The 26,148-nt window shown below is 34.4% G+C and overlaps 1 protein-coding gene across 1 annotated transcript in view; it reads right to left on the reverse strand.

Moving 5' to 3' along the window:
* Positions 1-2,756: 2,756 nt before the first annotated feature.
* Positions 2,757-26,148, reverse strand: part of LOC136806949 (nucleoporin NUP188-like) — a 30,443-nt gene continuing 7,051 nt past the window's right edge. The window contains exons 7-43 of the mRNA XM_067063523.1: positions 26,055-26,147; positions 25,808-25,861; positions 25,645-25,701; positions 25,295-25,345; positions 25,119-25,205; positions 24,892-24,968; positions 24,728-24,802; positions 24,566-24,608; positions 23,949-24,056; positions 23,625-23,810; positions 23,222-23,407; positions 22,574-22,760; positions 22,067-22,295; positions 21,692-21,779; positions 21,033-21,424; positions 20,620-20,745; positions 20,319-20,394; positions 19,565-20,100; positions 18,981-19,035; positions 15,386-15,459; positions 15,156-15,231; positions 14,648-14,743; positions 14,246-14,409; positions 13,702-13,838; positions 13,294-13,400; positions 10,349-10,486; positions 9,988-10,056; positions 9,766-9,834; positions 9,415-9,555; positions 9,030-9,167; positions 8,593-8,667; positions 8,211-8,356; positions 7,586-7,664; positions 7,081-7,212; positions 4,095-4,177; positions 3,550-3,679; positions 2,757-3,041 (exon numbers count right to left, since the gene is read on the reverse strand). Coding sequence (XP_066919624.1) covers positions 2,835-3,041; positions 3,550-3,679; positions 4,095-4,177; positions 7,081-7,212; positions 7,586-7,664; positions 8,211-8,356; positions 8,593-8,667; positions 9,030-9,167; positions 9,415-9,555; positions 9,766-9,834; positions 9,988-10,056; positions 10,349-10,486; positions 13,294-13,400; positions 13,702-13,838; positions 14,246-14,409; positions 14,648-14,743; positions 15,156-15,231; positions 15,386-15,459; positions 18,981-19,035; positions 19,565-20,100; positions 20,319-20,394; positions 20,620-20,745; positions 21,033-21,424; positions 21,692-21,779; positions 22,067-22,295; positions 22,574-22,760; positions 23,222-23,407; positions 23,625-23,810; positions 23,949-24,056; positions 24,566-24,608; positions 24,728-24,802; positions 24,892-24,968; positions 25,119-25,205; positions 25,295-25,345; positions 25,645-25,701; positions 25,808-25,861; positions 26,055-26,147 — 4,767 coding nt within the window. The 3' untranslated portion in view covers positions 2,757-2,834. The remainder of the gene's footprint in view (positions 3,042-3,549; positions 3,680-4,094; positions 4,178-7,080; positions 7,213-7,585; positions 7,665-8,210; positions 8,357-8,592; positions 8,668-9,029; positions 9,168-9,414; positions 9,556-9,765; positions 9,835-9,987; positions 10,057-10,348; positions 10,487-13,293; positions 13,401-13,701; positions 13,839-14,245; positions 14,410-14,647; positions 14,744-15,155; positions 15,232-15,385; positions 15,460-18,980; positions 19,036-19,564; positions 20,101-20,318; positions 20,395-20,619; positions 20,746-21,032; positions 21,425-21,691; positions 21,780-22,066; positions 22,296-22,573; positions 22,761-23,221; positions 23,408-23,624; positions 23,811-23,948; positions 24,057-24,565; positions 24,609-24,727; positions 24,803-24,891; positions 24,969-25,118; positions 25,206-25,294; positions 25,346-25,644; positions 25,702-25,807; positions 25,862-26,054; position 26,148) is intronic.

Here is a 26,148-nt window from a genome sequence, read left to right on the forward strand (position 1 = left end):
ACGACTCATAGCTTATCTTGAAATATCTTGTAACCTAGTGAGCCACTTAATTTCGCTCCAAAACAATTGGAAAGGTTAATCGTTCTACTTAATGCTTGGTGAAAAAATAAACTGTTAGCCACCAAAAATACTCATTTTATTAACAAAATTGTCAGCCACTTTGAAAATGTCACAAAACAGGCCTTTATTTTTGAACACGATCCATATTAAATTACTCCATTCATTGGGACCAGAAATTATATCTGCTCTGTATTACGGAAATAAAACCCTAATACTCCAGCTTATTTATACTTTATAGGATGTTAAGCGGGAAGATTCACAGCTTAATTGCATGCTTATTTGGGAGAATGTTAGCATGGCAATTTGAACAAAACTTATTTATGGACAATATCTAATTTCTGAAGTGTGGAGTAATTAGTTATTGTAACTTCATTTCGTACCGACATATATACCTTGTCTAATTTTGTTATAGCAACATCTGGTCTTTTCAAATTGTTTATACTGTAAGTAAAAAAAACTTCTTGAAAAAATCACTCTAACTACTTGTAACTACTGCTGCAGACCAGATAGTTGCTATGGTGGAATTAGACAAGGTATGTCGACATTACACAAAGCTATGGTATTCAAAAGACTGCAGCGTTCGGTAGATGTTATATCGGATGGCCAAAAGTCACTTTTTTTATTTCCTATCTCTTATCCTATTTTTCTCTTTTCTGACTGTCGGAGACTTAGTTTTTTATTTTCTAACTATTTAAGTTTTCTAAGTTTTGATCTGTCAATCATATTTTGTCCAATCAAATCATCGCACCGAATGGGGTTCGAACCATCGCTAAATAAATACCTTTGGTTCCGGAAGCCAGCACTCTATCCGCTGAGCCATCATCGCAAAATTCTGCCATTTGAAAGAAGTTATATCGTACGGACAAATCTCTTTATATAGATGAAACTCCCAACCCTACCGGTGGCCCTACAAGGGTCCCTTCGGGATCCTGGTCCTTTATTGGGACTCTCTAGCTCCAACCCTGACCCTAACTGATGATAACAGAACCCCCGTCTTCCAGGGTGAGTTTTAGCGATGTGCTGATGAGAAAATAAATAAGGTGACTTTTGGCCATCCGATCTAACATTATCCGTTGCGTTCTCCCAAACAACTATTGGGGGCAGGTAACTTTCATAATTACCATCAACTGTTCTAACTTGGGACGATTGGTCGAAAAATGGGACTGGTTGATATCTGGCCTGTAAACAGTATTTACTGTTAATCTCTTTGAAAACAAATTTGTTTTGATAACTCCACCAAGTTTATCAATCATACTTCTTCGTTCCTCTTTGAGTGCACAGACACTCGCGTGTCTTCCACTACAGATTTTTTTCATATTTCGATTTAAAAGCACACTCGGTGCAAAAGAGAAATCATCATCATGTACTTTTTAATACACCATTCATTAAACCAAATCAAATGACTTAGGAGGTTCGGTAAAATGGTGTCTGAATTGCCGTCCCATGTTTTGACAGATAGTCCCGAGTTAGAGCAGTTGGCGGTATATCGTAGTTTATGAAATTCATAGATCACACCATTAGTGTGATTAGAAGAATCATCTATTTGGATGACACCATGAAAGTTACCCTTTTTATGAAACCCATTCCAATCGTCAGTATTTCCAGTTTATGGATATCCAGACTCCCTTTTTTTATTTGGCTGATGTTAATAACCAATGTGTACACAAAAACAATCTAAAACAAACAAAAACCAACAACCTGAGTCCTGCCTGAAAATATTGCACATTATGCGACAACAACTGAACAGTATTATCTATTCTATGTCACATGAACCTGAATCAATTCATGCTGTAGATACTAAGACAGTTATAACATAGCAAACATGAGAGACTCTTACAAAAAACAACAAAAAAAGCAAATGGTAGAAAACGCAGTAAACTGGCTATTACGTATTAGCACACGTTGTGTATTATAAACTTTCAGGATCAATAATATTTTCTCGTTGAAGCGAATCGTTTCAGATAAACATTAACACTAATGAGATAATTATATTCTGTACAGATATTTAAAAGGCAATAAAACATAATACAAACCAAAACCAAACTGTCAAACACAAACTGACAACCAAACTTGTAAACCTTCCTTCACGAAATTACGCTAACAACAAACATAGCGATAAAAAAAAATTGAGATCAGAGAGCGTCGAATTTCTTTACTGAGCATGCGTGTCTAGAAGTAGTATCCTAACCCGCCCCCTCCACATTTCAGATCAGATCATCAGAGCAGATACTTGCTGTTGGTTTGGGCAATATTAAATTGAATATCAACACTTTCCAAAAGTCCTCACAAGTAGCTTCATTTTAAGGGAAATCGATTCCAGCAAGTGTTTCTTTTGTGAAAAATCTCAAATATTTGCAACAGTGAATTTTAGAGATATCTGGGCAATGATGATTCGATAATTTTAGAAGGTACATTTTTTCCCCTTTTATATTTACAACAGAGCATGGTAAAATTAAAACGCATCTGAATTGAGAGATTGAGAAAAATCAATTTTGCAATAGCCAATTTGCCGTCCTATACTTGAGAAATATTTTAAAACTAGCAGGAGAGCCTACATTCAGCAAGCTTGTCTCGCATTAAACTCATGGCAACATAGACTAATATTCAGCACTCTATCAGTTCATTCAATGATAGGCAACAAAGCATTTAATTTCAGCGGTTTCTTTCAAGTCAAATCATGAAAGTCAATAAGCAAATTACTTTTCTTTGAATTTCTTTCCGATAAAAAACCTGTTAACAAATAAATTGCCTGGATACAAAAAAATATTAAAATATTATCGTAGTAAATAGCGAGTATAGGTATCGACCAGTTTAAGGACAGAGTTTTCTTCTTCCTCATTGAGACTAATTGAAGATGAGAGTTTGCTTGGAGAACGACGAAACGAGGACATCGAAGAGGTGGATAGGCGTTCTGAGGACTCGGGCGAGGGCGGGATACCACGTCTTGATCGATAACGTTGCACAGCATGTCGAATGTTGGTCTGTGGTAAAAAAGAAAATGAGAAACCATCAACGTCCGAAAAAATATTAACAGCCAAGCAAACAATATTTGTGTCAAGACTTGGGTGCAATATTTCAATCTCAGAGGAATAATATCCTACGAATAATTGCCATTTGACTCATTTTGGTATTTCTATGATAATTTAGAGGCGTAAAACGGTGTTGAAGTATTTTGTAGTGCGTAGATGTACAGAAAAATCTAGTTGCACCTTGCAGCTTTATGTTGTTGCGGAGTTTTTCATTTTTCTAAAAAAGCGATGCACTGTAGGATTGTTTCGAGTGTATTACAATAGAATTCCCTCGAGGAATTCCTATAGATTTCTATTGCAATAAACTCGAAATAATCCCAAAATGCATCGCTTTTTTGTAAAAATCAAAAACTCCGATAAGGTTTATTGAAATCTTTTAAGTCCACCATACATCCGTCAGATAGAAAGACCGATTTGAGTTCTCGAAAGTTTTTTCTTGAAAATAAACAAATAAACTTACCAGTTCACTTCCAAGTTCTCTTTTCAAGAATTGTTTTCCACCTTCGTTGATGTTAGGATGGCGGAGATAACAGGATGCTTGTGATAATGTAACGATCAAAGAATTCTCCACAATAAACCACAAGTGAGATCTAAAATAAGCATAGTCGACAAATTTTAGAGCATCTCAAGTTCCTAATAAACGTCCAGATCGTTAATTCAAGAAAGAAATCGTTCCGCCTTGGTTTTCGAGAAAAGTTTAGAATTTTTAAATAAAAGGTCTCTTGTAATGCACAAGTTGTCTGATTTTATCAAGTTATCGGTTGGGTATTTCTTTAACTCCAACATTCCCCCACTGAATATATCAAAATTTGAATTCTTTTAAATCCGCCAAAATTTATTAACTGTTTTGATTTTTTATCTAGCATCATTGGCTGTGTTTATCTTCTGCCAAGAGTATTCCATGTAAAAGGTTCTTGCTTTAATTGGGAGAGGGTGAAAAAAAAAAACATATAGGAAACTAGTTTTCAACCTTTATTCCCGAACTTGACAAATTTCATCTATTACCTTTGTTTGTCAGCATCTGTTGGGAGCGAAGTATTAAAGACATCTTTTTCTGGCGTCACGTGCTCCGAATCCCCTTGTACAAGCTGTATAAATGAATATAAATATATAAAGCTCGCCAATTAAATGCCCTAGAACAGTGGAACCTCTTATTCGCGGACATCATCGGGGAATAGGGTTAGTGTCCGCTAATTAGAAGTGTCCACTAATTAGAAGTGTCCACTAATTAGAAGTGCCCACTAATTAGAAGTGTCCACTAATTAGAAGTGTCCACTAATTAGAAGTGTCCACTAATTAGAAGTGTCCACTAATTAGAAGTGTCCGCTAATTAGAAGTATCCACTAATTAGAAGTGTATGCTAATTAGAAGTGTCCGCCTTTTAGAAACTTTTCAATTCTATGCTCTAATAGTCGCGCGGCTGAGGTCGAAAAAAGTGGCTAGAAAATGATTTTCGTGATACACCTCTTAGATTCCACTTTTTTCGATGGAAACTCTCGAATTAGTATATGTAGATTCCAAAATCAAAAAGTTTCCACGATATTATCGTGCAAGTAACGAGTAAATGGCGATTTTTTGCGTTTCCAGGCAAAATTGCAAGGCCTGGAAATTCATGATTTTTGGGGGGTCTTCAAATTAAAAAAAAGACCTATATCACATGATAGAGCTCTTCAAACTGAGCAAAAAAGTGTATTACACCAAAGTCCCAACTTCTCTAGATCAAAAGTTATGGGCCTATTTGTGGTCAAAAAGGTGTTTAATTTTGCATAAATTAATGCAGATTGTGGGGAAATTCCCTGTTTTCCATCAGCTTTTAATCATTTCCAGGCCTTGCAATTTTGCCTGGAAACGCAAAAAATCGCCAATTACTCGTTACTTGCACGATAATATCGTGGAAACTTTTTGATTTTGTAATCTACACATACTAATTTGCGAGTTTCCGTTGTTTTTTTTGGAATCTGAAATATGTATCACGAAATGAAACGTTTTTCGACCTCAGCCGCGCGACTATAATATTCGTATTGCATTAGCAATTTGTGTCAAAAAAATAGGCAAGTAATTTTTGCTCCGGCCTAGGAGCCTTTAATTCTCTCTTCCGACAACGACGGTCAATAAGGTCAAGACATTTTTTTTTGTTTATCTAATCCGATGATCTATTCCGATTTAATAAAAACGGATTTTCTGGATTTCGATAATATTGCGAAAGTATTTAGAAAAAGATGGCTGCCGAAAGTGGGCTTAGCTGCAAATCTCAGTGAAAGATAGTGATCATTTTCATCATTATTCATGATGTTTTGGATGATTTATGAGAAGATTGATGCATACTGGTCTATAACAATGTGGAAAGACTTTGGAGATTTGGCCACGAATCGTCAGCTGCTCGAGTGCTTAAATCTTGCATATGGCTAACTTCTCTAGTTTTATGGACGCACAAAACCATAAAACTCTGTAACTTGACAATGGAATGAAACTTTCAAACACACATCCATTGGAATTCGAAAGAGAATACTAAAATTACAACATTACAGTGCAAATTTGAAAACGATCTGATCAGTTTTTGTGGTGTTATGTGTATGGCTGAAAATGATCCTGTTTTGTATTCATCATTTTTTGACTGGGCGACCGTTCCTTTTGATTTTTCAAACCCGACACAGATATTTTACAAACATATCACTATGAGAATTCAATAAAGGATACTAAAACACAATTCCTGTGTAAATTTAAACAAGATTGGAAAAAATTTCACAGTATTATGGCTGAAAATGATCGTTTTTGGACTTTGTCTTAATTTCATCGCGGCTCTGGCGACCGTTCCTTTTGATTTTTCAAACCCGACACAGATATTTTACAAACATATCACTATGAGAATTCAATAACGGATACTAAAACACAATTCCTGTGTAAATTTGAACAAGATTGGAGAAATTTTCACAGTATTATGGCTGAAAATGATCGTTTTTGGACTTTGTCGTAATGTCATCGCGGCTGGCGACCGTTCCTTTGATTTTTCAAACCCGACACAGATTTTTTACAAAAATATCACTATGAGAATTCAGTAAAGGATACTAAAACACAATTCCTGTGTAAATTTGAACAAGATCGGAGAAATTTTTACAGTATCATGGCTGAAAATGATCGTTTTTGGACTTTGTCGTAATTTCATCGCGGCTGGCCACCGTTCCTTTGATTTTTCAAACCCGACACAGATTTTTTACAAACATATCACTATGAGAATTCAGTAAAGGATACTAAAACACAATTCCTGTGTAAATTTGAACAAGATCGGAGAAATTTTCACAGTGTTATAACTGAAAATGATATTTTTTGGACTTTGTCGTAATTTTATTGGCTGGGGCGACCGTTCCTTTTGAAGATTTTTCAAACCCGAAACAGGTTTTTTCCAAATATACCACTATTTATTACATACACACTATTGTACCATTTTATTTGGTTTATCCTACTCTCCCCCAAGTATTATCCCAACAGAAAAAATAATACTTAGCTAAAAGCCCGTGGCCTCTAATTTAGGCTATTTTTCTCCCCGAAATTTTATCTGGACAATCAAATCAAGAACTTGGAAATATTTCGACTTCTAAATGTTTATCTCATTTAGCTCCAATTTTGAACTTTTTAGTCGAGGATGAGTGGGCGGGGGGGGGGGGTTGGTTTTTTAGGGAAGAAAGTGCATGTGTAATCACTTAGAAGAGCTAAACTTCCAGCTGGTTTATTTATTTGTTAAGATTATTTTTCATACTCGCTCTGCAATATAGAATTATTACTTTGCTTTCTGATCTGTTCTGATAAGCAGTTTGTGGGGGAACTTTCTTGCCTAAAGAACCAACCAACGTTCTAACACAACTAACTCAACAAGCTCATCTTTCACATCTTTTAATCTCTTAAGCCGGAGCTTCCAGCGCAGCTGGTTTATTAAGATTTCTGTCGAAGACACGTAAAAGTTACATCGACAAAATACATATAACATTTTACAAACCTTGTAAATCATTTTGAGGGCGATATTAACACACGCTAAAAGGGAACCGAACGTCGGGTTATCCTCCATCTCCAATGTAGGTGAATTGAACTTGAAATCGACTAATGGTGTGAAACTATCAATATCCATCCCCTGAGCAAAACGGAGAGAAAACGAGAAAAACTTGATATATGAATTAAACACAGTATACATCAATCAGTATTACGAGTTACTTTCTTATCAATAAACATGTGAAAAACATATATAAAGCTAAGACGGAGCATTTTCAAATCGTGGGTGAAATAAGCATTCGACCAAAGATTCCCAAAATGGTACTTGGTGCATCTCTGCTTGGTGCTCAGCAATTAAGAGAAGGGTCAAGGGTAAGTGGAGCAGTACAGGAAGAAAGAGTGGCGCCCTCTCCTACTTTCGGGTAGATAGCTATCGAAAGAGGAGCCTTCGGGTAGCCTCTGACTGCGGTCGTAGACTTACTTACTACTAACATTCGACGGGAAAAACTTTTTACCTCATCAAGAATGGCTTCTACGACACTTGGTGTGATTCTTCTCAACGAGCCCAAACAATAACATAAAATGTTGATCAACCTATCAGCAGTAAAGAGAATGAATGAGCCAACGCTTAAATTTGTATAGAGGATTTCAAAATGTAAGGAGACTTGGCTTGAGAAAGACAACATTTAACGTATCTCCTACTATTTGGGGGTGGAAGTGGACTCGTTGAATTTAAAATTGAGCCTGCCACCAGAGAAAATGGAAAAGATAATTTCCCAGTGTCAGAATATGCTGGAATCTTCTCAGGTATCGATAAGGGATCTCACAAAACTTCTTGGCCTCTTGTCCTCTTCCACTATTTTTAAACTGGAAAAGAATAAACTTCTCCGGCTCCTGTGCAACGCGAACAAAATTTTTAAGAAATCCTATTGTCAATTCTGCTAATGCCAGTAAAAGAGTTGTCTGTATACAGACCCAATATCTACGGCTAATTTCAAAATTCATTACCGTACTACGAAACGATAAATGTGAGATACACTCTGGTACAGAATAGTAATAGAGGCAAGCCTTCTTTCTCTTTTATATATAAAAAGAATATCTTTAAGGTAAGCCAATGAAAGTCAAATTTAAAACAATTACCGGTTTTGTGCAACTTCAGCCAGTCCAGTTAATTTTTCGAAATCTGCAGTACTATAGCCTGATCGGACGCTATCACTTCGGAAAGAAACGGGACTCGGTGCTTTAGTTCCTCTGATCATTTGATGGAGGTTGTCTGTCGATTTGAACTGGAAATAGAAAGCTGAGCTATATAACTGGATTGGATATAAGCTCAAAACTTTTTGCCCAAAAACCCATAAACGCCGTAAAACAGAAGTAGCGTCACTTTTTATGGGACTTAAAAACTAAAACTTCAATTAAATGATACAACTTTTGGCCTTAGTTAGTTCCTGTTTTTTTCCGGAAATCTTGCTCCGTTGAGGATAAAAAAAAGAACATAGAACCCGCCATGGAAAAAAGTTACCTCGGTGAGATGTGTGATTAATTTTTGTCTTGCAAGAAGGGCGACAGAAAGCTTCACCATTTGAGCCACTCCATACTAAAGAAATGAAAGAAAGTAAATTATGGTTTCTTAAAATATTGCAGAAGCAACCCAGTTTTCATTGGGTTTAGATAGGCCGATATATTCATATATTTCAATCTCAAAATGAGAAAAAAAACACAGATAAACAAACAATCCTTGAATCATTGTTTTACGTGAATAGCCCGGCAATCTAGGACTTTTAAATAGTCTTTTGGTTGTTTTCACGAGGTCCAAGGCCAGGCGGCTAAGCTATCTTTGAACAGAACGGTATATTGGAAGGATGGGGAATTCGAACCACAAACCTTGGTTAGTGCGAACCACAAACCTTGGTTAGTGGCACTGACCCCTTAAACCATTTGGCCATCACTTCTTCTTACCTTCAACTTTTGGTGAATATCAGGTAACAGGAATTCAATATCATGATCATAATGAGCCAATTCAAAACACAAAATGGCGATTTGTTCAGAGATCAACAAACAGGATCCATTCGTCATCTCTTCCATCAAATTCATACTCTAAACATAAAATATCTTGTGTTAGTCATTCAATTCATTCCCAAACACTTCCCCTCCCATCCTGCTACACGATATGTATTTTTTTCGAAATGGAATAACAAACTACAACACCATCTACTAAGTAGTAGTTTATTCGCCAACAAAAAAATCATTTCCAATTTTAACCACATGCAAAAAAACACGATAATATTTAAAAGTAAAGCTTTATTTCAAAGATCAAGCAGTTACCAGTATATAGTAGTGTTACCTGAAAGATATCTTCTTCGTACGCGCCAAGGAAATCGACAGCTACTTGCAAGAAAGTGAACCTCAACTTCTTCAACAAGCGTGCAGTCAATGACAAAATTAATGACCAGATCTCCCTGGCCACCTGTGAGGATTTCCTTGCCTGAAAGAAGAGTTATGTATCTTAGTTACGGGAAAAATCTTATACAACTTTTCAGATTGAAGGAAGTAATCTTTTGGTACGAATTACATAAAGATTTGAATAATAGAGGTTCGAATTAGATAGTTGACTGTGTAGGTAACATCACTTTAGAGTCATATTCGCTTTGCCAGAAATTATTGGTTGATTATGTTTTGAAAAAAAAAATCATACAGCTTGCACATTGTTCAGATTGAGACATATGAATTTGCCGATGCCACACTGATGCAAATGTTCTGCTATCTAAAAGTGTAAGGACATGAAATTTCACTAAAGATAAAAGATAAATACGAAGGAGATATAAACCAAACATTCTGGTCTAATTGTTCTAATCTCTATAGCTCTTCCAGTAAAATCTAGGTGATATGTTCATAGAGAATAATATAGAAACCATACCAAGTCTTTTTGGCTGGATGACAACATGAATCGAAGGACGGTTTCCACATATTCCAAGTCGATTCTTTTCTATTGATGGTACAAAAAATTTTACAAAAATGAATCAAAATAGAATCCACTGTTAGATTAGTATACTTGAATATTTTCTAAAAAACTTCTTAGTGCAACCCTCGATTAATGCCAACAACCCTACAAATCTTCTATTCCATGTTTTGAGTCATACAATTGAAAAATAACACGTATCGAACAGTAGCGTTGGGTTGTGGGAGCGTGAAGAATTTAACTCCCAGCGGCTACTAAAATAGTTTTGAAACCATACATGAAAAAAAATCGGCGAATAATTTTAAGATTCTGAAATTACCTGCAGGTTGATTGTCATGTCACGCAAGAGGTTCTGTATAGTGCCACGACTTTGAAATGTTTCAATAACTGATGGTAGTGAATCCTTCGAGATCTGGAGAACCAATTCTGTCATCAAACTGATACTGGCAATATTCACCTAAAGTATTGAAAATTGGGGTTTACCATGAAGATAATTGTACGTAGAGGGGGCTGCATGAACGAACATCAAACAGGGTCGGGTATAGGTTATTTTCATTGATATCCAGGGTTCTTTGGTCAAAAACTCGTGGATATCCAAGGAGTCGTACAGTTCGAAAAATCATAAATAAAGAAATATTGAATATTCTCAAGTTTTCACCATTTTTGAGAATAAGCGAGCAAGAAATATTAGTTCAAGCCAAGATTCGATAAGAAAGCTATCTAATTAGACAAAACTAAAAATTTCCAATAAATTGATATTTTTTCTAGAAAAGCCCTTCCAAAATAAATCAACCTTCATTTGTAATTAATTCAGCGTCAATTTATGGTCAGCCCCAGCTGAGCATTCATTTCGCTATTATTCCGCAGCAGAAGAAGCAGGGTCAGAAAAAAAAACGTGTTTCCCCGATTTCTAAAGTTTTTATCCGATCGGGTTAAGTTTGGTTTCCCGATCTGTGTATTTTCTCTCTAGCTTTTTTAGGGCAGCGTTCCGGTTGGGATACGCTTTCAATTCATCCAATCGGGCTAAGTTTGGTTTCCCGATATGTGTCAAAAACAATTCAATATGGCTGCCAAGGCGGTGCTTTTTCGTTCGTTCGCCAGCTTTTATTTATACAATATCATTATATCTTGTTGAAGTGGCTTTTAAACTTATAACTAAGGAAGATACAACACTGGAGTTAGATTATAAGGATGTTCTTTTCTTTAAAGTATGAAGATTTTAACTTATTTGCTCAAGTTTTTTCCTGAATTGTGAGTTATATTTTTACCTGTAGACCTCATTATTTTTTTGTAGCATGAAAACATATTTTTTCATTTTGGACTTGAATATAGAATAACCACCAACAATTACTGGAATTTGATGGAGTGTATATATATTACAGTTCACAGCTTAATTATCTGATTATTCACAAAAATAATGTTTTCTCGAACTTGGTGTTTTCTTTTGATTTGATAGACATTTTATATGCTTGTTCTTCTGGACTTGGAGATAATATTGATAAAGTGTTTAAATGGAAATTGATCAAGTATATTAAAGTACCGCTCCTATGTGAATTTGAGAAAGACCGAAGTTCTTCATCAAATTATTGACGCAAAAATGATTTTTTTTCTAGACTTGTGCGTTTTTCACTGGCAGTTACGTTTGTTTTTTGGACCGACTGGAGATAATTATGATAAAGCGTTAATGGAAATTGATCAAGTATATTAAAGTACAGCTCCTATGTAAATATGAGAAAGACCGAGGTTCTTCATCAAATTATTGACGCAAAAATGATTTTTTTCTAGACTGGCGTTTTTCACTGGCAGTTACGTTTATTTTTTGGACCGAATTTGAGATAATTATGATAAAGCGTAAATGGAAATTGATCAAGTATATATATTTAAGTATTGCTCCTATGTGAATTTGAGAAAGACCGAAGTTCTTCATCAAATTATTGAATTAAAAATGATTTTTTCTAGATTTAAGTTTTCACTGCGATTTGATGGCGGACACTTATACATTCTGGACTAATAATGATAAATAATAAATGTATATAAATGGATTAAATATTTTTTAATAGATAAATATTGCACTTTTAAGCATATTTAGGCTCAGATTAGGGAAAATACAGTACAATAATTACAGTCTTTTTGGGACGACACCGGGTATGCTAAACATAAAACTTTAAATTTGAATAAATTTTAAATTGTATTTTGGGTGTCGGTGTAAACCTTATTTTGAATTTTTCATTGCTTATTATAAAAAACATGTAGTTTTAAGCTAAACTATTTCTATGGAGTTAAGATGAATAAGAATAACACCATTTTAACTTTTACTGATTTCCGGGGGGGGGGTACTAGGGTTGGCGAATGAGGGGTATGTGCGGACGGGACCTCCGAAAACCGACCCTTAGAAAGACTGATTTTTGCTGAAAAAGTGACCCTTAGAGAGACTTTTTGAATTATTTTTTTCGATTTTCGAAATCAAAAAGTTTCCTAAAAATCCTGAATTTTCCGACCCTTAGAGAGACTAATTTAAAACTTTCTGATTTTTCCAACCCTTAGAGAGACTTTGAAAGGTGAAAAAACCGACCCTTACCGTCCGCACATACCAATCATCCATTTTTGCCTAAGTACCCCCCCCCCCGGGACTGATTTACAGCATCTTAGTTTTTGAAACTTTTTTGATTTTTTGTCCAGCTTGACCTTGAATATAATTATAAGTCTAAGCTTAATAAAAAATGAAACGTGTATACATTTTTTGTGATTTTTGATAAGTACAGTATGCCTGTTTTTCTTGCCTGCATTTAATTTCCTTGCAAGGATTTTTATTTTCTTGAATCTGTTGTTGATGTAGCCTTTTGTTGCTGTTCATCTGTATATCTAATTTTTATTATCTAAATATCTATCCTAATTAAGAGACGAATAATTATTCTGTCATACAGATTGTAACATGGCATATTTTCGTTAATCCATATTGTGTACAAACGTAAATTTGATGATTTTTTTACTCTCGTTTTAGCAAATCATATCAATTTTTAACAACATATCTTTCTAATCATATCAAGCAATTTAGGCTGACCTTCCAGCGCAGCTGGTTTATTTATAATTACCATACCCAAGAAAAACCAAAACTAAAAACTTAAATCTTAATATATGGGGAACTTAATATCTCTTTTAGCGCATGGAACGTCGGATATTTTGTTATGAAAGACATAAATAAGTAGATACAATATCTCCTTACAGTTCCATTGATGTTGTTGAAAGGTTGCCGTAAAATTTTACCTGTGTGTGTTTAGTGAACTGTTCACCCTCCTCGTCATGATGATGTAGATTTTGAATAATTAGTTTTAAAAGGTTCAGGTATAAAGTGCTCCCAATCACATCCTTATCTGTAGAAGGGAAAATAAATGTAAAAGGATTTTCTTTTGTCGAAAAACGCAGTTCCTTCCAGTTGACTCATAACGTTATTTCAAGGTCCAACTAAAACGTCATGTTAGATAATTATTACTTGATATCTCGTACTGACTGGGTTAGGAAAGAAAAGAAACTTTTTCCAAGTTTTTTTGGCAGGTACAGCTTTTTTTCACTTGAATTAAGGTATGGTTCAAGTCAACAATTAAGTCATGAGTTTCCATAAGTTTAATTTTAAAACTACCCAGGCATTCATGAGGTAAATGAAAGCATTCTTACTTTGTGTTTGCAATAGAGCCAGTATCGACATATAGATTGGGAAAACAACTTCGGCGAATATGGTTCGATCGGATGTCGACAGTTCCGTCAAGCATTCAGTTAACGTGGAAACAATGTCCTGATGCTCAACAATCGTTCTAAAGGAAAACAAACCAAACAGAATCATGTTGGGTAGATTAATTTCATACGCAAAAGTTTCTTAACGCAAGCAATTAAACCCATTCATCTATGGAAAACGGAATTTTTGAAGCCTTTGGATGTTCTTAACTTTTTGAGTTTCAAGCCTAAATATGTTCTTAACATGTTCTTATTTTCCCCGTTTTTGAGTATTTTTGTCCATTTTCCTAAGAAGAGTGTTTTAGAGTCCGCGAAGCTTTAAAATGTTCTTAACTTGTTCTTAGTATTTTGGCCATCGAAGCCTTACGTTCTTATATAGTTTGTTCTTATAAAAAACGTGTAGTCGAATTCTCCTACCTACCCTTGATCCTTTTACGATTTTCAGATCATATTTTTCGCCCAAAAAGAACTTACTTAAAAGGCTTACCCTTTCCAAGTTCTGATCAAAAGCCAGGTAAAGTTCGCAATTTCCACGATCACATTTCTATTCTTAGACACATCTTCAGAGAAAACCCATTGTTTCATAATTTTCGCGATGGAAGAGGAGAGTAGGTCTTTCACTTCTTTCTTACAGAGTGAACAATAATCATCCTATTGAAAGAACAACAAAGTTTCCATTAAAAGTAAGAGTGCTAATAGCTCTCCATCCTCACAAATATTGGCATAAAGTAAGCAATTAACCTCTATATATCTTAGAAATTCTAAAATGCAACTGATTCCCAACTGAATTCTCAAAACATCTTGTATGAAAAGAAAATCTAAATAATTACGCCGAAAGGTGTATCAAAATAGTTTGCAAGGAAAGCTATTATTGTTTCATTTCACATACTTCTAATTTTGACATGACAGTAATCAGTGTCTGGAAGGACTTCACGACTGCAATCTTCTTTTGGCATAGAACTGTATCAGTGTGTGGTTCAAATACCTTTGGTGGGAAAAATGGAAATTTTAAGTTTAAGGTTTTCATTATTTGGAAGACTATGAAAAATACATGGCAAATAAATTAAGACACCTTTTGCAAATCACAATATCATTTTGACTCTAGAAATTAGCAGCAAAAGCATTGCAATGACTCTAAAACTAAACTAAAACATTACATAATCTTAGCTAGATAAAATCAAAGCACTAAGAAATTGATCCCTATCACAATGTTTTCGGAGTCATTACGTAAAGTTTTCACTGCTAATTTTTTGAGTCAAAATGACATCGTGGTTAAAAAAGTCTATGGAAACATTCGCACTTCACGGATGATTCATTCAACGTGTCAAACAAGAAATCTTTGTAGCACTTGACTGAGCTCAAAACTGAGGGAATATAAAGTGTGCATGATAGAATACCTTTAAAATGTTTTTGTAGAAATTTTCATTGCATAACGGAGTTAATTGTGCTTTTAATCTTTCATCAAATTGTCCACTGAAAATCAGAGAAGAGGATTTATCTACAGAACGTATTTCGTCCTTCCCAGGACTCATCAGTCCAGTTAGGGTAAGTGAATAAAGACAGGATGCTGTCAACAACAATTAAATATGTTCATTAAGTTTTTTTTATCATAGTCAATAATTTGTACCTTTTTATATAATATGTTTCACTGCCAATTATATTAAAACTGTGCTGCAGAGGTTCGTATGTTGCAGCTCTTGTCTAAAAACAAAGCGGTCATAATTCATATGAACTGGTCTAAAAACAAAGCGGTCATAATTCATATGAACTGGTCTAAAAACAAAGCCCTCATAATTCATATGAACTGGTCTAAAAACAAAGCGGTCATAATTCATATGAACTTGCCTAAAAACAAAGCGGTCATAATTCATATGAACTTGTCTAAAAACAAAGCGGTCATAATTCATATGAACTGGTCTAAAAACAAAGCGGTCATAATTCATATCGTCGCATCAAAATAAGAAAGCCTTAAGTCCATTTTTGTAGTTTTGAGAAAATCAAGTTTAAAGGTTTGAAATGGCTGCCATTTTTGACCATGTTGGGCTAGCTAGCTGCTTTTTTGATATGAATATAAATGAAGAAAGATCTTTCAAGTTCTAAAGTATCAACATTGTCACTTATACCATTGCGGAGATATGAATGCTTCTTCATAGCATGTTTTTCGAGAATGGACTTAAACCTTTTTTTCTATGTAAATTTCCTTGATTAAAACTGAAAATTTGAAAAATTTCCAGTGAAAAAGTGTCTTAACTCCAAAATGGACTTAAGACTTTCTTGCTTTAAACTTTCTTAACTTTTTTGAACTCTTTAACTAAAACCTTAATCTAAAAGGTCCTAAAGTCCAACTAAAATGACAATGGACTTAAGACTTTCTTAACTTGAGAAAATTTCAAAAATAAAAATTCTTATTTTTCAAAAAACTTAAAATTAGGCCACTTTAGGTTGGTTTTTGATGGATTTAAGCCAAAAATTCGATAAAAAATGGGGTGTAAAGCATCGGTATGGTCATAACTCAATTTTTGAAAAAATGGACTTAAGGCTTTCTTATTTTGATGCGACGATATGAACTGGTCTAAAAACAAAGCGCTCATAATTCATATGAACTGGTCTAAAAAAAAAGCGCTCATAATTCATATGAACTGGTCTAAAAACAAAGCGCTCATAATTCATATGAACTGGTCTAAAAACAAAGCGGTCATAATTCATATGAACTGGTCTAAAAACAAAGCGCTCATAATTCATATGAACTGGTCTAAAACAAAGCGCTCATAATTCATATGGACTGGTCTAAAAACAAAGCCCTCATAATTCATATGAACTGGTCTAAAAACAAAGCCCTCATAATTCATATGAACTGGTATTAAAACAAAGCGCTCATAATTCATATGGACTGGTCTAAAAACAAAGCGCTCATAATTCATATGAACTGGTCTAAAACAAAGCGCTCATAATTCATATGGACTGGTCTAAAAACAAAGCGGTCATAATTCATATGAACTGGTCTAAAAACAAAGCGGTCATAATTCATATGAACTGGTATTAAAACAAAGCGCTCATAATTCATATGGACTGGTCTAAAAACAAAGCGCTCATAATTCATATGAACTGGTATTAAAACAAAGCGCTCATAATTCATATGGACTGGTCTAAAAACAAAGCGGTCATAATTCATATGAACTTGCCTAAAAACAAAGCGGTCATAATTCATATGAACTTGTCTAAAAACAAAGCGGTCATAATTCATATGAACTGGTCTAAAAACAAAGCGGTCATAATTCATATGAACTTGTCTAAAAACAAAGCGCTCATAATTCATATGAACTGGTCTAAAAACAAAGCGCTCATAATTCATATGAACTGGTCTAAAAACAAAGCGCTCATAATTCATATGAACTGGTCTAAAAACAAAGCGCTCATAATTCATATGAACTGGTCTAAAAACAAAGCGGTCATAATTCATATGAACTGGTCTAAAAACAAAGCGGTCATAATTCATATGAACTGGTATTAAAACAAAGCGCTCATAATTCATATGGACTGGTCTAAAAACAAAGCGCTCATAATTCATATGAACTGGTCTAAAACAAAGCGCTCATAATTCATATGGACTGGTCTAAAAACAAAGCCCTCATAATTCATATGAACTGGTCTAAAAACAAAGCCCTCATAATTCATATGAACTGGTATTAAAACAAAGCGCTCATAATTCATATGGACTGGTCTAAAAACAAAGCGGTCATAATTCATATGAACTGGTATTAAAACAAAGCGCTCATAATTCATATGGACTGGTCTAAAAACAAAGCGCTCATAATTCATATGAAACTGTATTAAAACAAAGCGCTCATAATTCATATGGACTGGTCTAAAAACAAAGCGCTCATAATTCATATGAACTGGTCTAAAAACAAAGCGCTCATAATTCATATGAACTGGTATTAAAACAAAGCGCTCATAATTCATATGAACTGGTATTAAAACAAAGCGGTCATTATTCATATGAACTGGTCTAAAAACAAAGCGCTCATAATTCATATGAACTGGTATTAAAACAAAGCGCTCATAATTCATATGAACTGGTATTAAAACAAAGCGCTCATAATTCATATGGACTGGTCTAAAAACAAAGCGCTCATAATTCATATGAACTGGTCTAAAAACAAAGCGCTCATAATTCATATGAACTGGTCTAAAAACAAAGCCCTCATAATTCATATGAACTGGTATTAAAACAAAGCGCTCATAATTAATATGAACTGGTATTAAAACAAAGCGCTCATAATTCATATGAACTGGTCTAAAAACAAAGCCCTCATAATTCATATGAACTGGTATTAAAACAAAGCGCTCATAATTCATATGGACTGGTCTAAAAACAAAGCGCTCATAATTCATATGAACTGGTCTAAAAACAAAGCGCTCATAATTCATATGAACTGGTCTAAAAACAAAGCCCTCATAATTCATATGAACTGGTATTAAAACAAAGCGCTCATAATTAATATGAACTGGTATTAAAACAAAGCGCTCATAATTCATATGAACTGGTCTAAAAACAAAGCCCTCATAATTCATATGAACTGGTATTAAAACAAAGCGCTCATAATTCATATGGACTGGTCTAAAAACAAAGCGCTCATAATTCATATGAACTGGTCTAAAACAAAGCGCTCATTATTCATATGAACTGGTATTAAAACAAAGCGCTCATAATTCATATGAACTGGTCTAAAACAAAGCGCTCATTATTCATATGAACTGGTATTAAAACAAAGCGGTCATAATTCATATGAACTGGTCTAAAAACAAAGCGCTCATAATTCATATGAACTGGTATTAAAACAAAGCGGTCATAATTCATATGAACTGGTATTAAAACAAAGCGGTCATAATTCATATGAACTTGCCTAAAAACAAAGCGCTCATAATTCATATGAACTGGTATTAAAACAAAGCGCTCATAATTCATATGAACTGGTCTAAAACAAAGCGCTCATAATTCATATGGACTGGTCTAAAAACAAAGCGCTCATAATTCATATGAACTGGTATTAAAACAAAGCGGTCATAATTCATATGAACTGGTATTAAAACAAAGCGCTCATAATTCATATGGACTGGTATTAAAGTTGGATGTGAGCTACTCAGTTTTTTGAAGTTGTTTGGATTTGTTTTGAATTTCTTTAAGAATAGGGATTTCCAACAAAAACACAATTACAAACCTCACTAGATGAACCAAGTTTCAACGAACTTGCCACTGATTCCCAGAATGTTTTGCTGAAAAATTAAAACAATCAATATTGATTCAATAAATCAAGGTAATTAAAAACAAAGACTATCATAAATTTGAATAAATTCATAGAATTTCTGTTCATCAAACTTCTTTCAGGAGATTGGGTAGCAGAGGAGATGTATGAATTTTGTCCTTTTGGGACTCATCAGCACACTGCATACTACACCCTGGCCAATCACATCGAATTGCACAGCACCTCAGCGCCATAAAACTAATTGTGGCACAGATTGAAAGTAGAAGTGGACAGAAGGGAGTAGGGTCCTAAAATTCTAGCTATAATAACAAAATCAGTAACTTTCTTCTGAGCTTGTTCTTTGTTTCAGAATAGTGTCGTACAATAAAGAATCTATGATAAATCAAGCTTTTGAGGAACTGATAGACATTGATGTAAACCTGTTTTTGAGTATAGACATTGATGTAAACCTGTTTTTGAGTATAGACATTGATGTAAACCTGTTTTTGAGTATAGACATTGATGTAAACCTGTTTTTGAGTATAGACATTGATGTAAACCTGTTTTTGAGTATAGACATTGCACCATCATATCTATTCTTCCATAGCGCAGCAACAAATTCCAAAGCTGTGGAGGTGAGAACATCTACTTGTTGTTTATTCTCCAGAATCTCCAATATAGCCGGCAAACAGCTGAATTGACCAACAACTGTTTTCTTCTCCTTATCTTGTTGTATATTGATGAAACATTCGATAATACCTGGTTGCGATTCAACACATGACGAGAGGAACTCCAGTATGGCAACTTTGAGGCGGATCGCTTCCACACGGCCATTCAGCCTATTAACAAATGCGTTTCTTATGCCAATTAGAGCATCTCCAAGACTGGAGGTCAATATCAGAGGGAATCGTATTGCCAATGTCCTCAATGTTAAAACAGCTAGGATAGGAAGTTTTGGATCTTGTTGGTGAAAGATGAATTTGGCAATGACAGATAGCATGGTCATATTGCAGAATGGATGCATGAAATCCAGATCTGAAGGTTGTTGGACGAAATGTTGGCTGAGAACCTCTTCCAACGGTGTCAATGTGGTTTTCTAAAAGTCAAGGTGGGAACTCAAATGGAGAACTAAAATTTATATTGTTCGAAGTTTTCCATAATCTTGAAACTCTCAGTCGGCCTAGGACCTTTCTGAAATTTTAATAAAGATTTCCAACTTTTTGAATTAAGGAGAGTTTAATGTAATTCCAGGTAATTTAACCAAGCCGAAGGATGCAAATTTTCCCATGAAATTCAATAAGAAAAACTCATCACTTTTTCAACACTGGTGAGTAAATGGTTTAACACGGCGAATGACAACTTCAATACTTGGATGACATCTGTTCCTTGTCTGAAATAAAGTTTTAAGATGTATACTTACAGTAAGTTATCATTGCAACAAGATACTAGAATACTTTCTATACTAGAAAAGGTATAAAGCCAGTTTGGACAGATGAAACGAATTCGTCAAACTAATAGTTGTGGTGAAACAAACCAAGTGAATTCAAGCTCCAGTAGGTTTTATAGAGGAAAAAAGCCAGTTTCAAGTAAAAAACAGATTTTACATTACTTATACCTGACATCATTATGTAATGTGACCGACAGCGAGTCTACACCAACACCGATGATTGCCAGAAGCGATTCACCAGCACCGTGATATAGCAAACCGTTCGACACTATCTCTTTCAATGAGGGTAAATTCCTATGAAATTGATGAATGGTTTTATGGGAAATTCAGAATATCTCTGAGGTCACTTTTAAAATTTTGGGAAATTAACGAGTGAAACGTTCAAAACGTGATTGAAGAAGATGTCCAGAAAACACAACAAAAGTAAACTTGTAGCTTATTGTAAATATCATGGTAAAGATTAGAATATTTGTCATATGTTTTAAATCAATCAACTACGTGCGATCTTATGCTCCTATATATATATATCTTCTTGAATAGATCGTAAATAAGGATATGATAAAATATGAAGAGTGACCTACTTTTCTTTGATCAATGAACTTTCTTCATTCTTTGGGGACAGCAGTTGGTGGAAGATCTCCAGACATTTCAACGCTATAAGTTCCTTGTCCTCAGCTGAAGAAAATTTCCATCTACCAAAATGTGAAAAGATCTCTTTGATAATAAGAACTATATTAACTGCTAAATCCATATACAATTCGTTCTGCTTCCCGGCATTTATTAATGTCTCATAAGGGAGTTCTAATAAAGTCATAATGATTTGTAAATATTCTTTTGTGACGTCATACATATGATTTGGGATTTCAACGGTAGTCAGAATGTTGCCATAGGAACCAGGTAGCATCTCGTTAGATGATAAACTACTCTTCTTTTGGAAAGGGAGAAACTGTATCTTTGTTAAATGGTGCCATACCTCAAAGATGAGAAAAACAACATCATTGATTTCTAAATCAAGCTATCACGTTTACAAAATAATACTTCATAAATTGGTGTACACAATCACACAAGAACAACAGAATCAAACCCTAACAGGGTGAAATTATAGTACTTAAAACGTTTGGTTGACAAAAATTTATCTAATACGTTTGTTACTTGCAGTATCTGGCAGTATATATATTTTGCATTTTTTTAAGTTCCAAGAAACTTCGCCGGCCTTACACATAGAGAAAGGTTTTCCTACCTCCAGTGGTTGCTTCAGCATGACCAAGTTTAGACATTTTAAACATTCTGTCATCAAATCGATCGGACATGTTTTCAAATGAGATAACCTGGAAGATAACGAGCGAATATCCATCAAAACACAAATGAAAATTGCTTTTTTTCAAATCTTGGCCTGTCAGCAAAATTAACATCTTGATGGGGGAGACATAATCAAATCGAAATCCCCTATTAAAAAGGAGGGTGCACATTTTACAACTCAGTATACCCTAAAGAACGCCTGTGCCAATTTTCAGCATGATGGCAATCTTGTCCCGGTCTCAGGCTAATTCTACCTGACTAAACAATGTAATTTTATCAATATTCTGAGCATACAATGTACAAAAGTTTTAATCACCTTTTGATGAGCACTATGAGACTTCCAATGATGGGTTCAAATTCGTTAATCTTGTCTGGTTGTGACGTCAAAATAGCGCTGACCAGTGAAATATATTCTTTAGCAACGGATATACCATCCTCACCCGAGCCAGTGGTATACGTCATTGGAGATTCGATTATCTTGTTCAATTCCAACAAAGCGTACAACCAACCAGAATAAGACATATTCCATTGAATCAGTCGAGCGTCTGAAACGAACATGAATAGATCAATTTTGGTTGTTTCGTACAGCTGATATTATACATTCATTGTGTTTTGTATTAGATAAATCGCGTTCAAAAACGAGTGTTTCAGAAACTAGACAACAGTAGCACATTATAATAGAATTTTCAAGATAAGAAACTGCATTGTTTTGCAATAAGTTTTTTAATGAAGGGTCTAGGTTTCAGCAGTACAGTCCAAACTAAATTTAAAAAGTTGGGTCAATGGTTTTACCAAATAAGACTGTTACTTTACCCATCTTTACCTTCTCTATCTTGGAAAGTTCTTCCATAAACACCTTGATCCAAGATGATTGAATCATTGTCCATCTCAATGATCTTTCTACTGATTTTTCGTTGCCAGATTCGATCATCAACTGCACTGATCCCATTAACAGCATTTAACCCGAATAGTTCAGTGAATGTTTCTTGGCTCTCAAGAGAATCGAAAACCTGAAATTGAGAATGTTACTTAAAATAATTAGAATTCGTCGCAACATTTGTGACCGTGGCTGATTATCTTATAGAACAAAAATGGATGAAGTTGGATTATTCAATTTGCATGGGTTGAGGAAAAAATGCAATGGAATGTTGGTAGACCAATGCCTTTTGCCTAATAAATGGTTGCCTAATTAGTGTTTCTTAAAGGCAAAAGCAGATAAAGAAATTTATGCCATTTATTGATTTTTCTTTTCAAAGTAAGTAAGTCTGCGACCACAGTCGGAGGCGACCCGAAGGCTCCTCTAGCTACCCAAAGGTAGAGGAGGGCGCCACTCTACCATTTTGAGAATCTTTGGTATGACCCCAGATGACCTGGCTGGGGGTTGAACCCACAACCTTGTAAACTGTAGCCGGATGCTCTACCACTGCATTACGGTCGCCCTTTTTTCAAAAACAACCAAAAAGGTTCTTACAATATCAGCAGAGTCTGCATCAGTGCAAACACTTTTCAAAAGATGTATGTAAGGTAAAACTGCATGCGGAAAACATCTTTTGGCGGACTTCAACAATAAACCTATACCACCAGTTTGATCCTCCATAAGAAAAAGTGACGACAGAATTGGTTCTTCAAGCACTTTACTTGCTATCTCGATGAGATTCTAAAGAAACAGTTTTTGAAAAGGTTTTTGAATAACAAAATATTACAAAAGTAAGTATTATGAATACCACAATGCAATTTCTTTTAAAAAAAGTGAAGTGAACAGGATTTTCAATAAGAAAAATTGGTTGAAAACCAATGTCATTTTTAATGCTCAATTTATCTAATACATGAAGCAACATTCAAAGCGCACTCTACTTAAGGGGAACAAAACATACCTTAAAGTCTCCCAATGTGTCTTCTTGAAACACTTTGAGAACCATGCTAACAAGAATGTAAACGTGTGATTTGAGGAGACATGAAACACCGTCACCTAGCTTCTTGTATGATGGGAAATCAAGGATATGCCGCAAGTACAACATGACATTACATCTCATTGCTGATTCGCCAAAATGTGCTGTGAGCTATAAAAATAATAAGGTCATAATTTGGTCTGATCGGAAAACCTTTCTGTCATAAAATCATACGAAAACTGATAAAGAGCCTATTGAAAAGAATATTTGTAAAATTTTTGGTCTTCCATGAGGGACAAGTAGACTTACATGTTTGTCATCCTGAGGGAGGCACATATGCCTGAAGATTGTCCATGCAATTAACACTGGTCCTTGTTGCTCCATATCATCCCATGAATACAATAACTTGTCAATTTTCTATGATAAAAAAGCAGTCCGTCATCTTTATTGTAAATAACATATCCTAGATACTCATGTCAATTTCCTATAAGAAAAAGCGCATACATCAACTTTTTTTTCAAGGCATATGCCAGACACAAACAATTCCACTTAATAATTTGTCAGTACAATACTAAAAATAACGATTTCAAGTGGTTCGGACAATATGTCCGATTAGGGTTGCTTTAGCTTGAAAATTATGATTTTCTGGTCAGCTATTTGGGTTGGACAATGTCCGATGTTCGACCGTTATTTCGAGCCCTGACAAAATAGTTTCCAGTCTTCTCAACAGCTGAGTCTTGTTATACATGAAATTAGTTCACCTAAGTTAAAGTGATAATTTTAAAACAAGGGAATAACTTTTATAGACTTGAATGATCAACTCACTGTTCAAACCAATGATAATGATTTCAAAAGCCTGTGTTTCTGTGGTTGTTTGTAAAATTGAGAACAAGTAAGAACAACACACGTGCGTGAAAACCACCTACCCTCCAGTTTTCATTTTGAAGAAGACTGTGGTCTTTAATCTCACTGAAAATGAAGTAAAGTGCATGGTAAGAAAACTTTTACTCTAAGATATAATGAGTGGTGATCAAAACTAATGGAACTGATTATAATCAAAATTCAACAAAGTTTCTAAACATCTTTACCTTATATCTTCTGCGGTTGTTTTCCTTATGACCTCCAGGTCAATCCCTTCAACCAAAATCATAGATGATATTAACCTATAAAAAAACAATCAATTAGGTTTGTATGGTCAAAAGACGTAGGGCAGACCATAATTTTTTAGTGACAAGGCAAAAAGGGGTCTTACTCAAACTTTTGTATTTGTACCAAACCATTCAAGGTCAACAACTTTTGATTGACTTGACTTGTCCCAAAGTGATGTCTCTAAATAAGAAAAAAAGGCAGTGAAAAATAATTCAAGCAAAAGAGAAAGGAAATGGCTATTGGTGTACGCAATCATTCTAAATGTAAATTAATACCTTTTTTGAGCAGAGAGTTTAGGGAAGAATCAGAAATAATTTTTGATACACTTACCCTGAACAATAATGCAAGATCTTGAAAAATATCAAATGGCATCTCGAAATCTTTGTAATAAAGAAACAAGATTTCAGCCAGTTCACACTAAAAGAAAAGAGAAGAAGAGATGTGGTAATTGTATCTAAACAACTTTCAAAATCAAATCAAATTAATGAAAAACGAAGAAAACTAACCATTTCTCTTGCATATTCATTTGCTCTTTCTGTTTCTGCAATCTGGTTACCCTGAATAGAATTTCAAAAATAAAAATAATAAAAATTGTTAAAAAAATGGTTATGAGACTTATCTAAGATTAATAGCCTCAAGTTTGAAAATATTTTAAATAAGCCCAAATGTAATGAAATTATGTTATTTCATTTGTCCTTGCTTTTTTCAATGAAAAAAGTTTGATTCGAATAACTTAAGTTGAGAAATTGAAAAAAAGAAGACAATTTATTTTGACACAACCAAAAATATTTACTCTCTTTTACATGCTGAGCAAAAGCTGAGCTCAAATTTAATTGTGTTTGTATCTGAGTGTTACCTTTATTGCCACGTGATTTGCAGGCCTTTTGAGAAGTTGCTTAATCTGTTCGATAATCTGAAATAAAAAAAAGCCTCCAAATTGCGTTGTAATTAGGATTTTTTAAACTACCATGAATCACTTTATTTATTTCAAAATGACATGCAGAGAAATAATAACTAACCTTCAAAGCAATATTTTTACTTGCGAGCAGATCAACAACTTTAGCAAATTCTTCCTAAAGATTTAATGGAATATAAAATTGAAATAAAATATTTGCAAAATCAAGAAATGAAATTTGAGATTGATGATAAACACAAATGTATCAAATGCGGCTATCAGCGCTCACTTTTACTGCTATAGTACCAGATATTTTTTCATATAAAAGGCAAGTCAAGGGTAGAGCTGATAACATTGGTAACAGTACTTACCCTGTACAGACAGCTTTCATCTTGCCAATGTGTAATGAAATATTTTATGCATTTCAGTAGAAAAAGTCGTTCTTTGTAGTAAAACTCTGATAGC

The sequence above is a fragment of the Clytia hemisphaerica genome, unplaced genomic scaffold, assembly GCF_902728285.1.
Source record: "Clytia hemisphaerica strain Z4C2 unplaced genomic scaffold, Clytia hemisphaerica genome assembly, whole genome shotgun sequence".
Lineage (NCBI taxonomy): Eukaryota > Metazoa > Cnidaria > Hydrozoa > Leptothecata > Clytiidae > Clytia > Clytia hemisphaerica.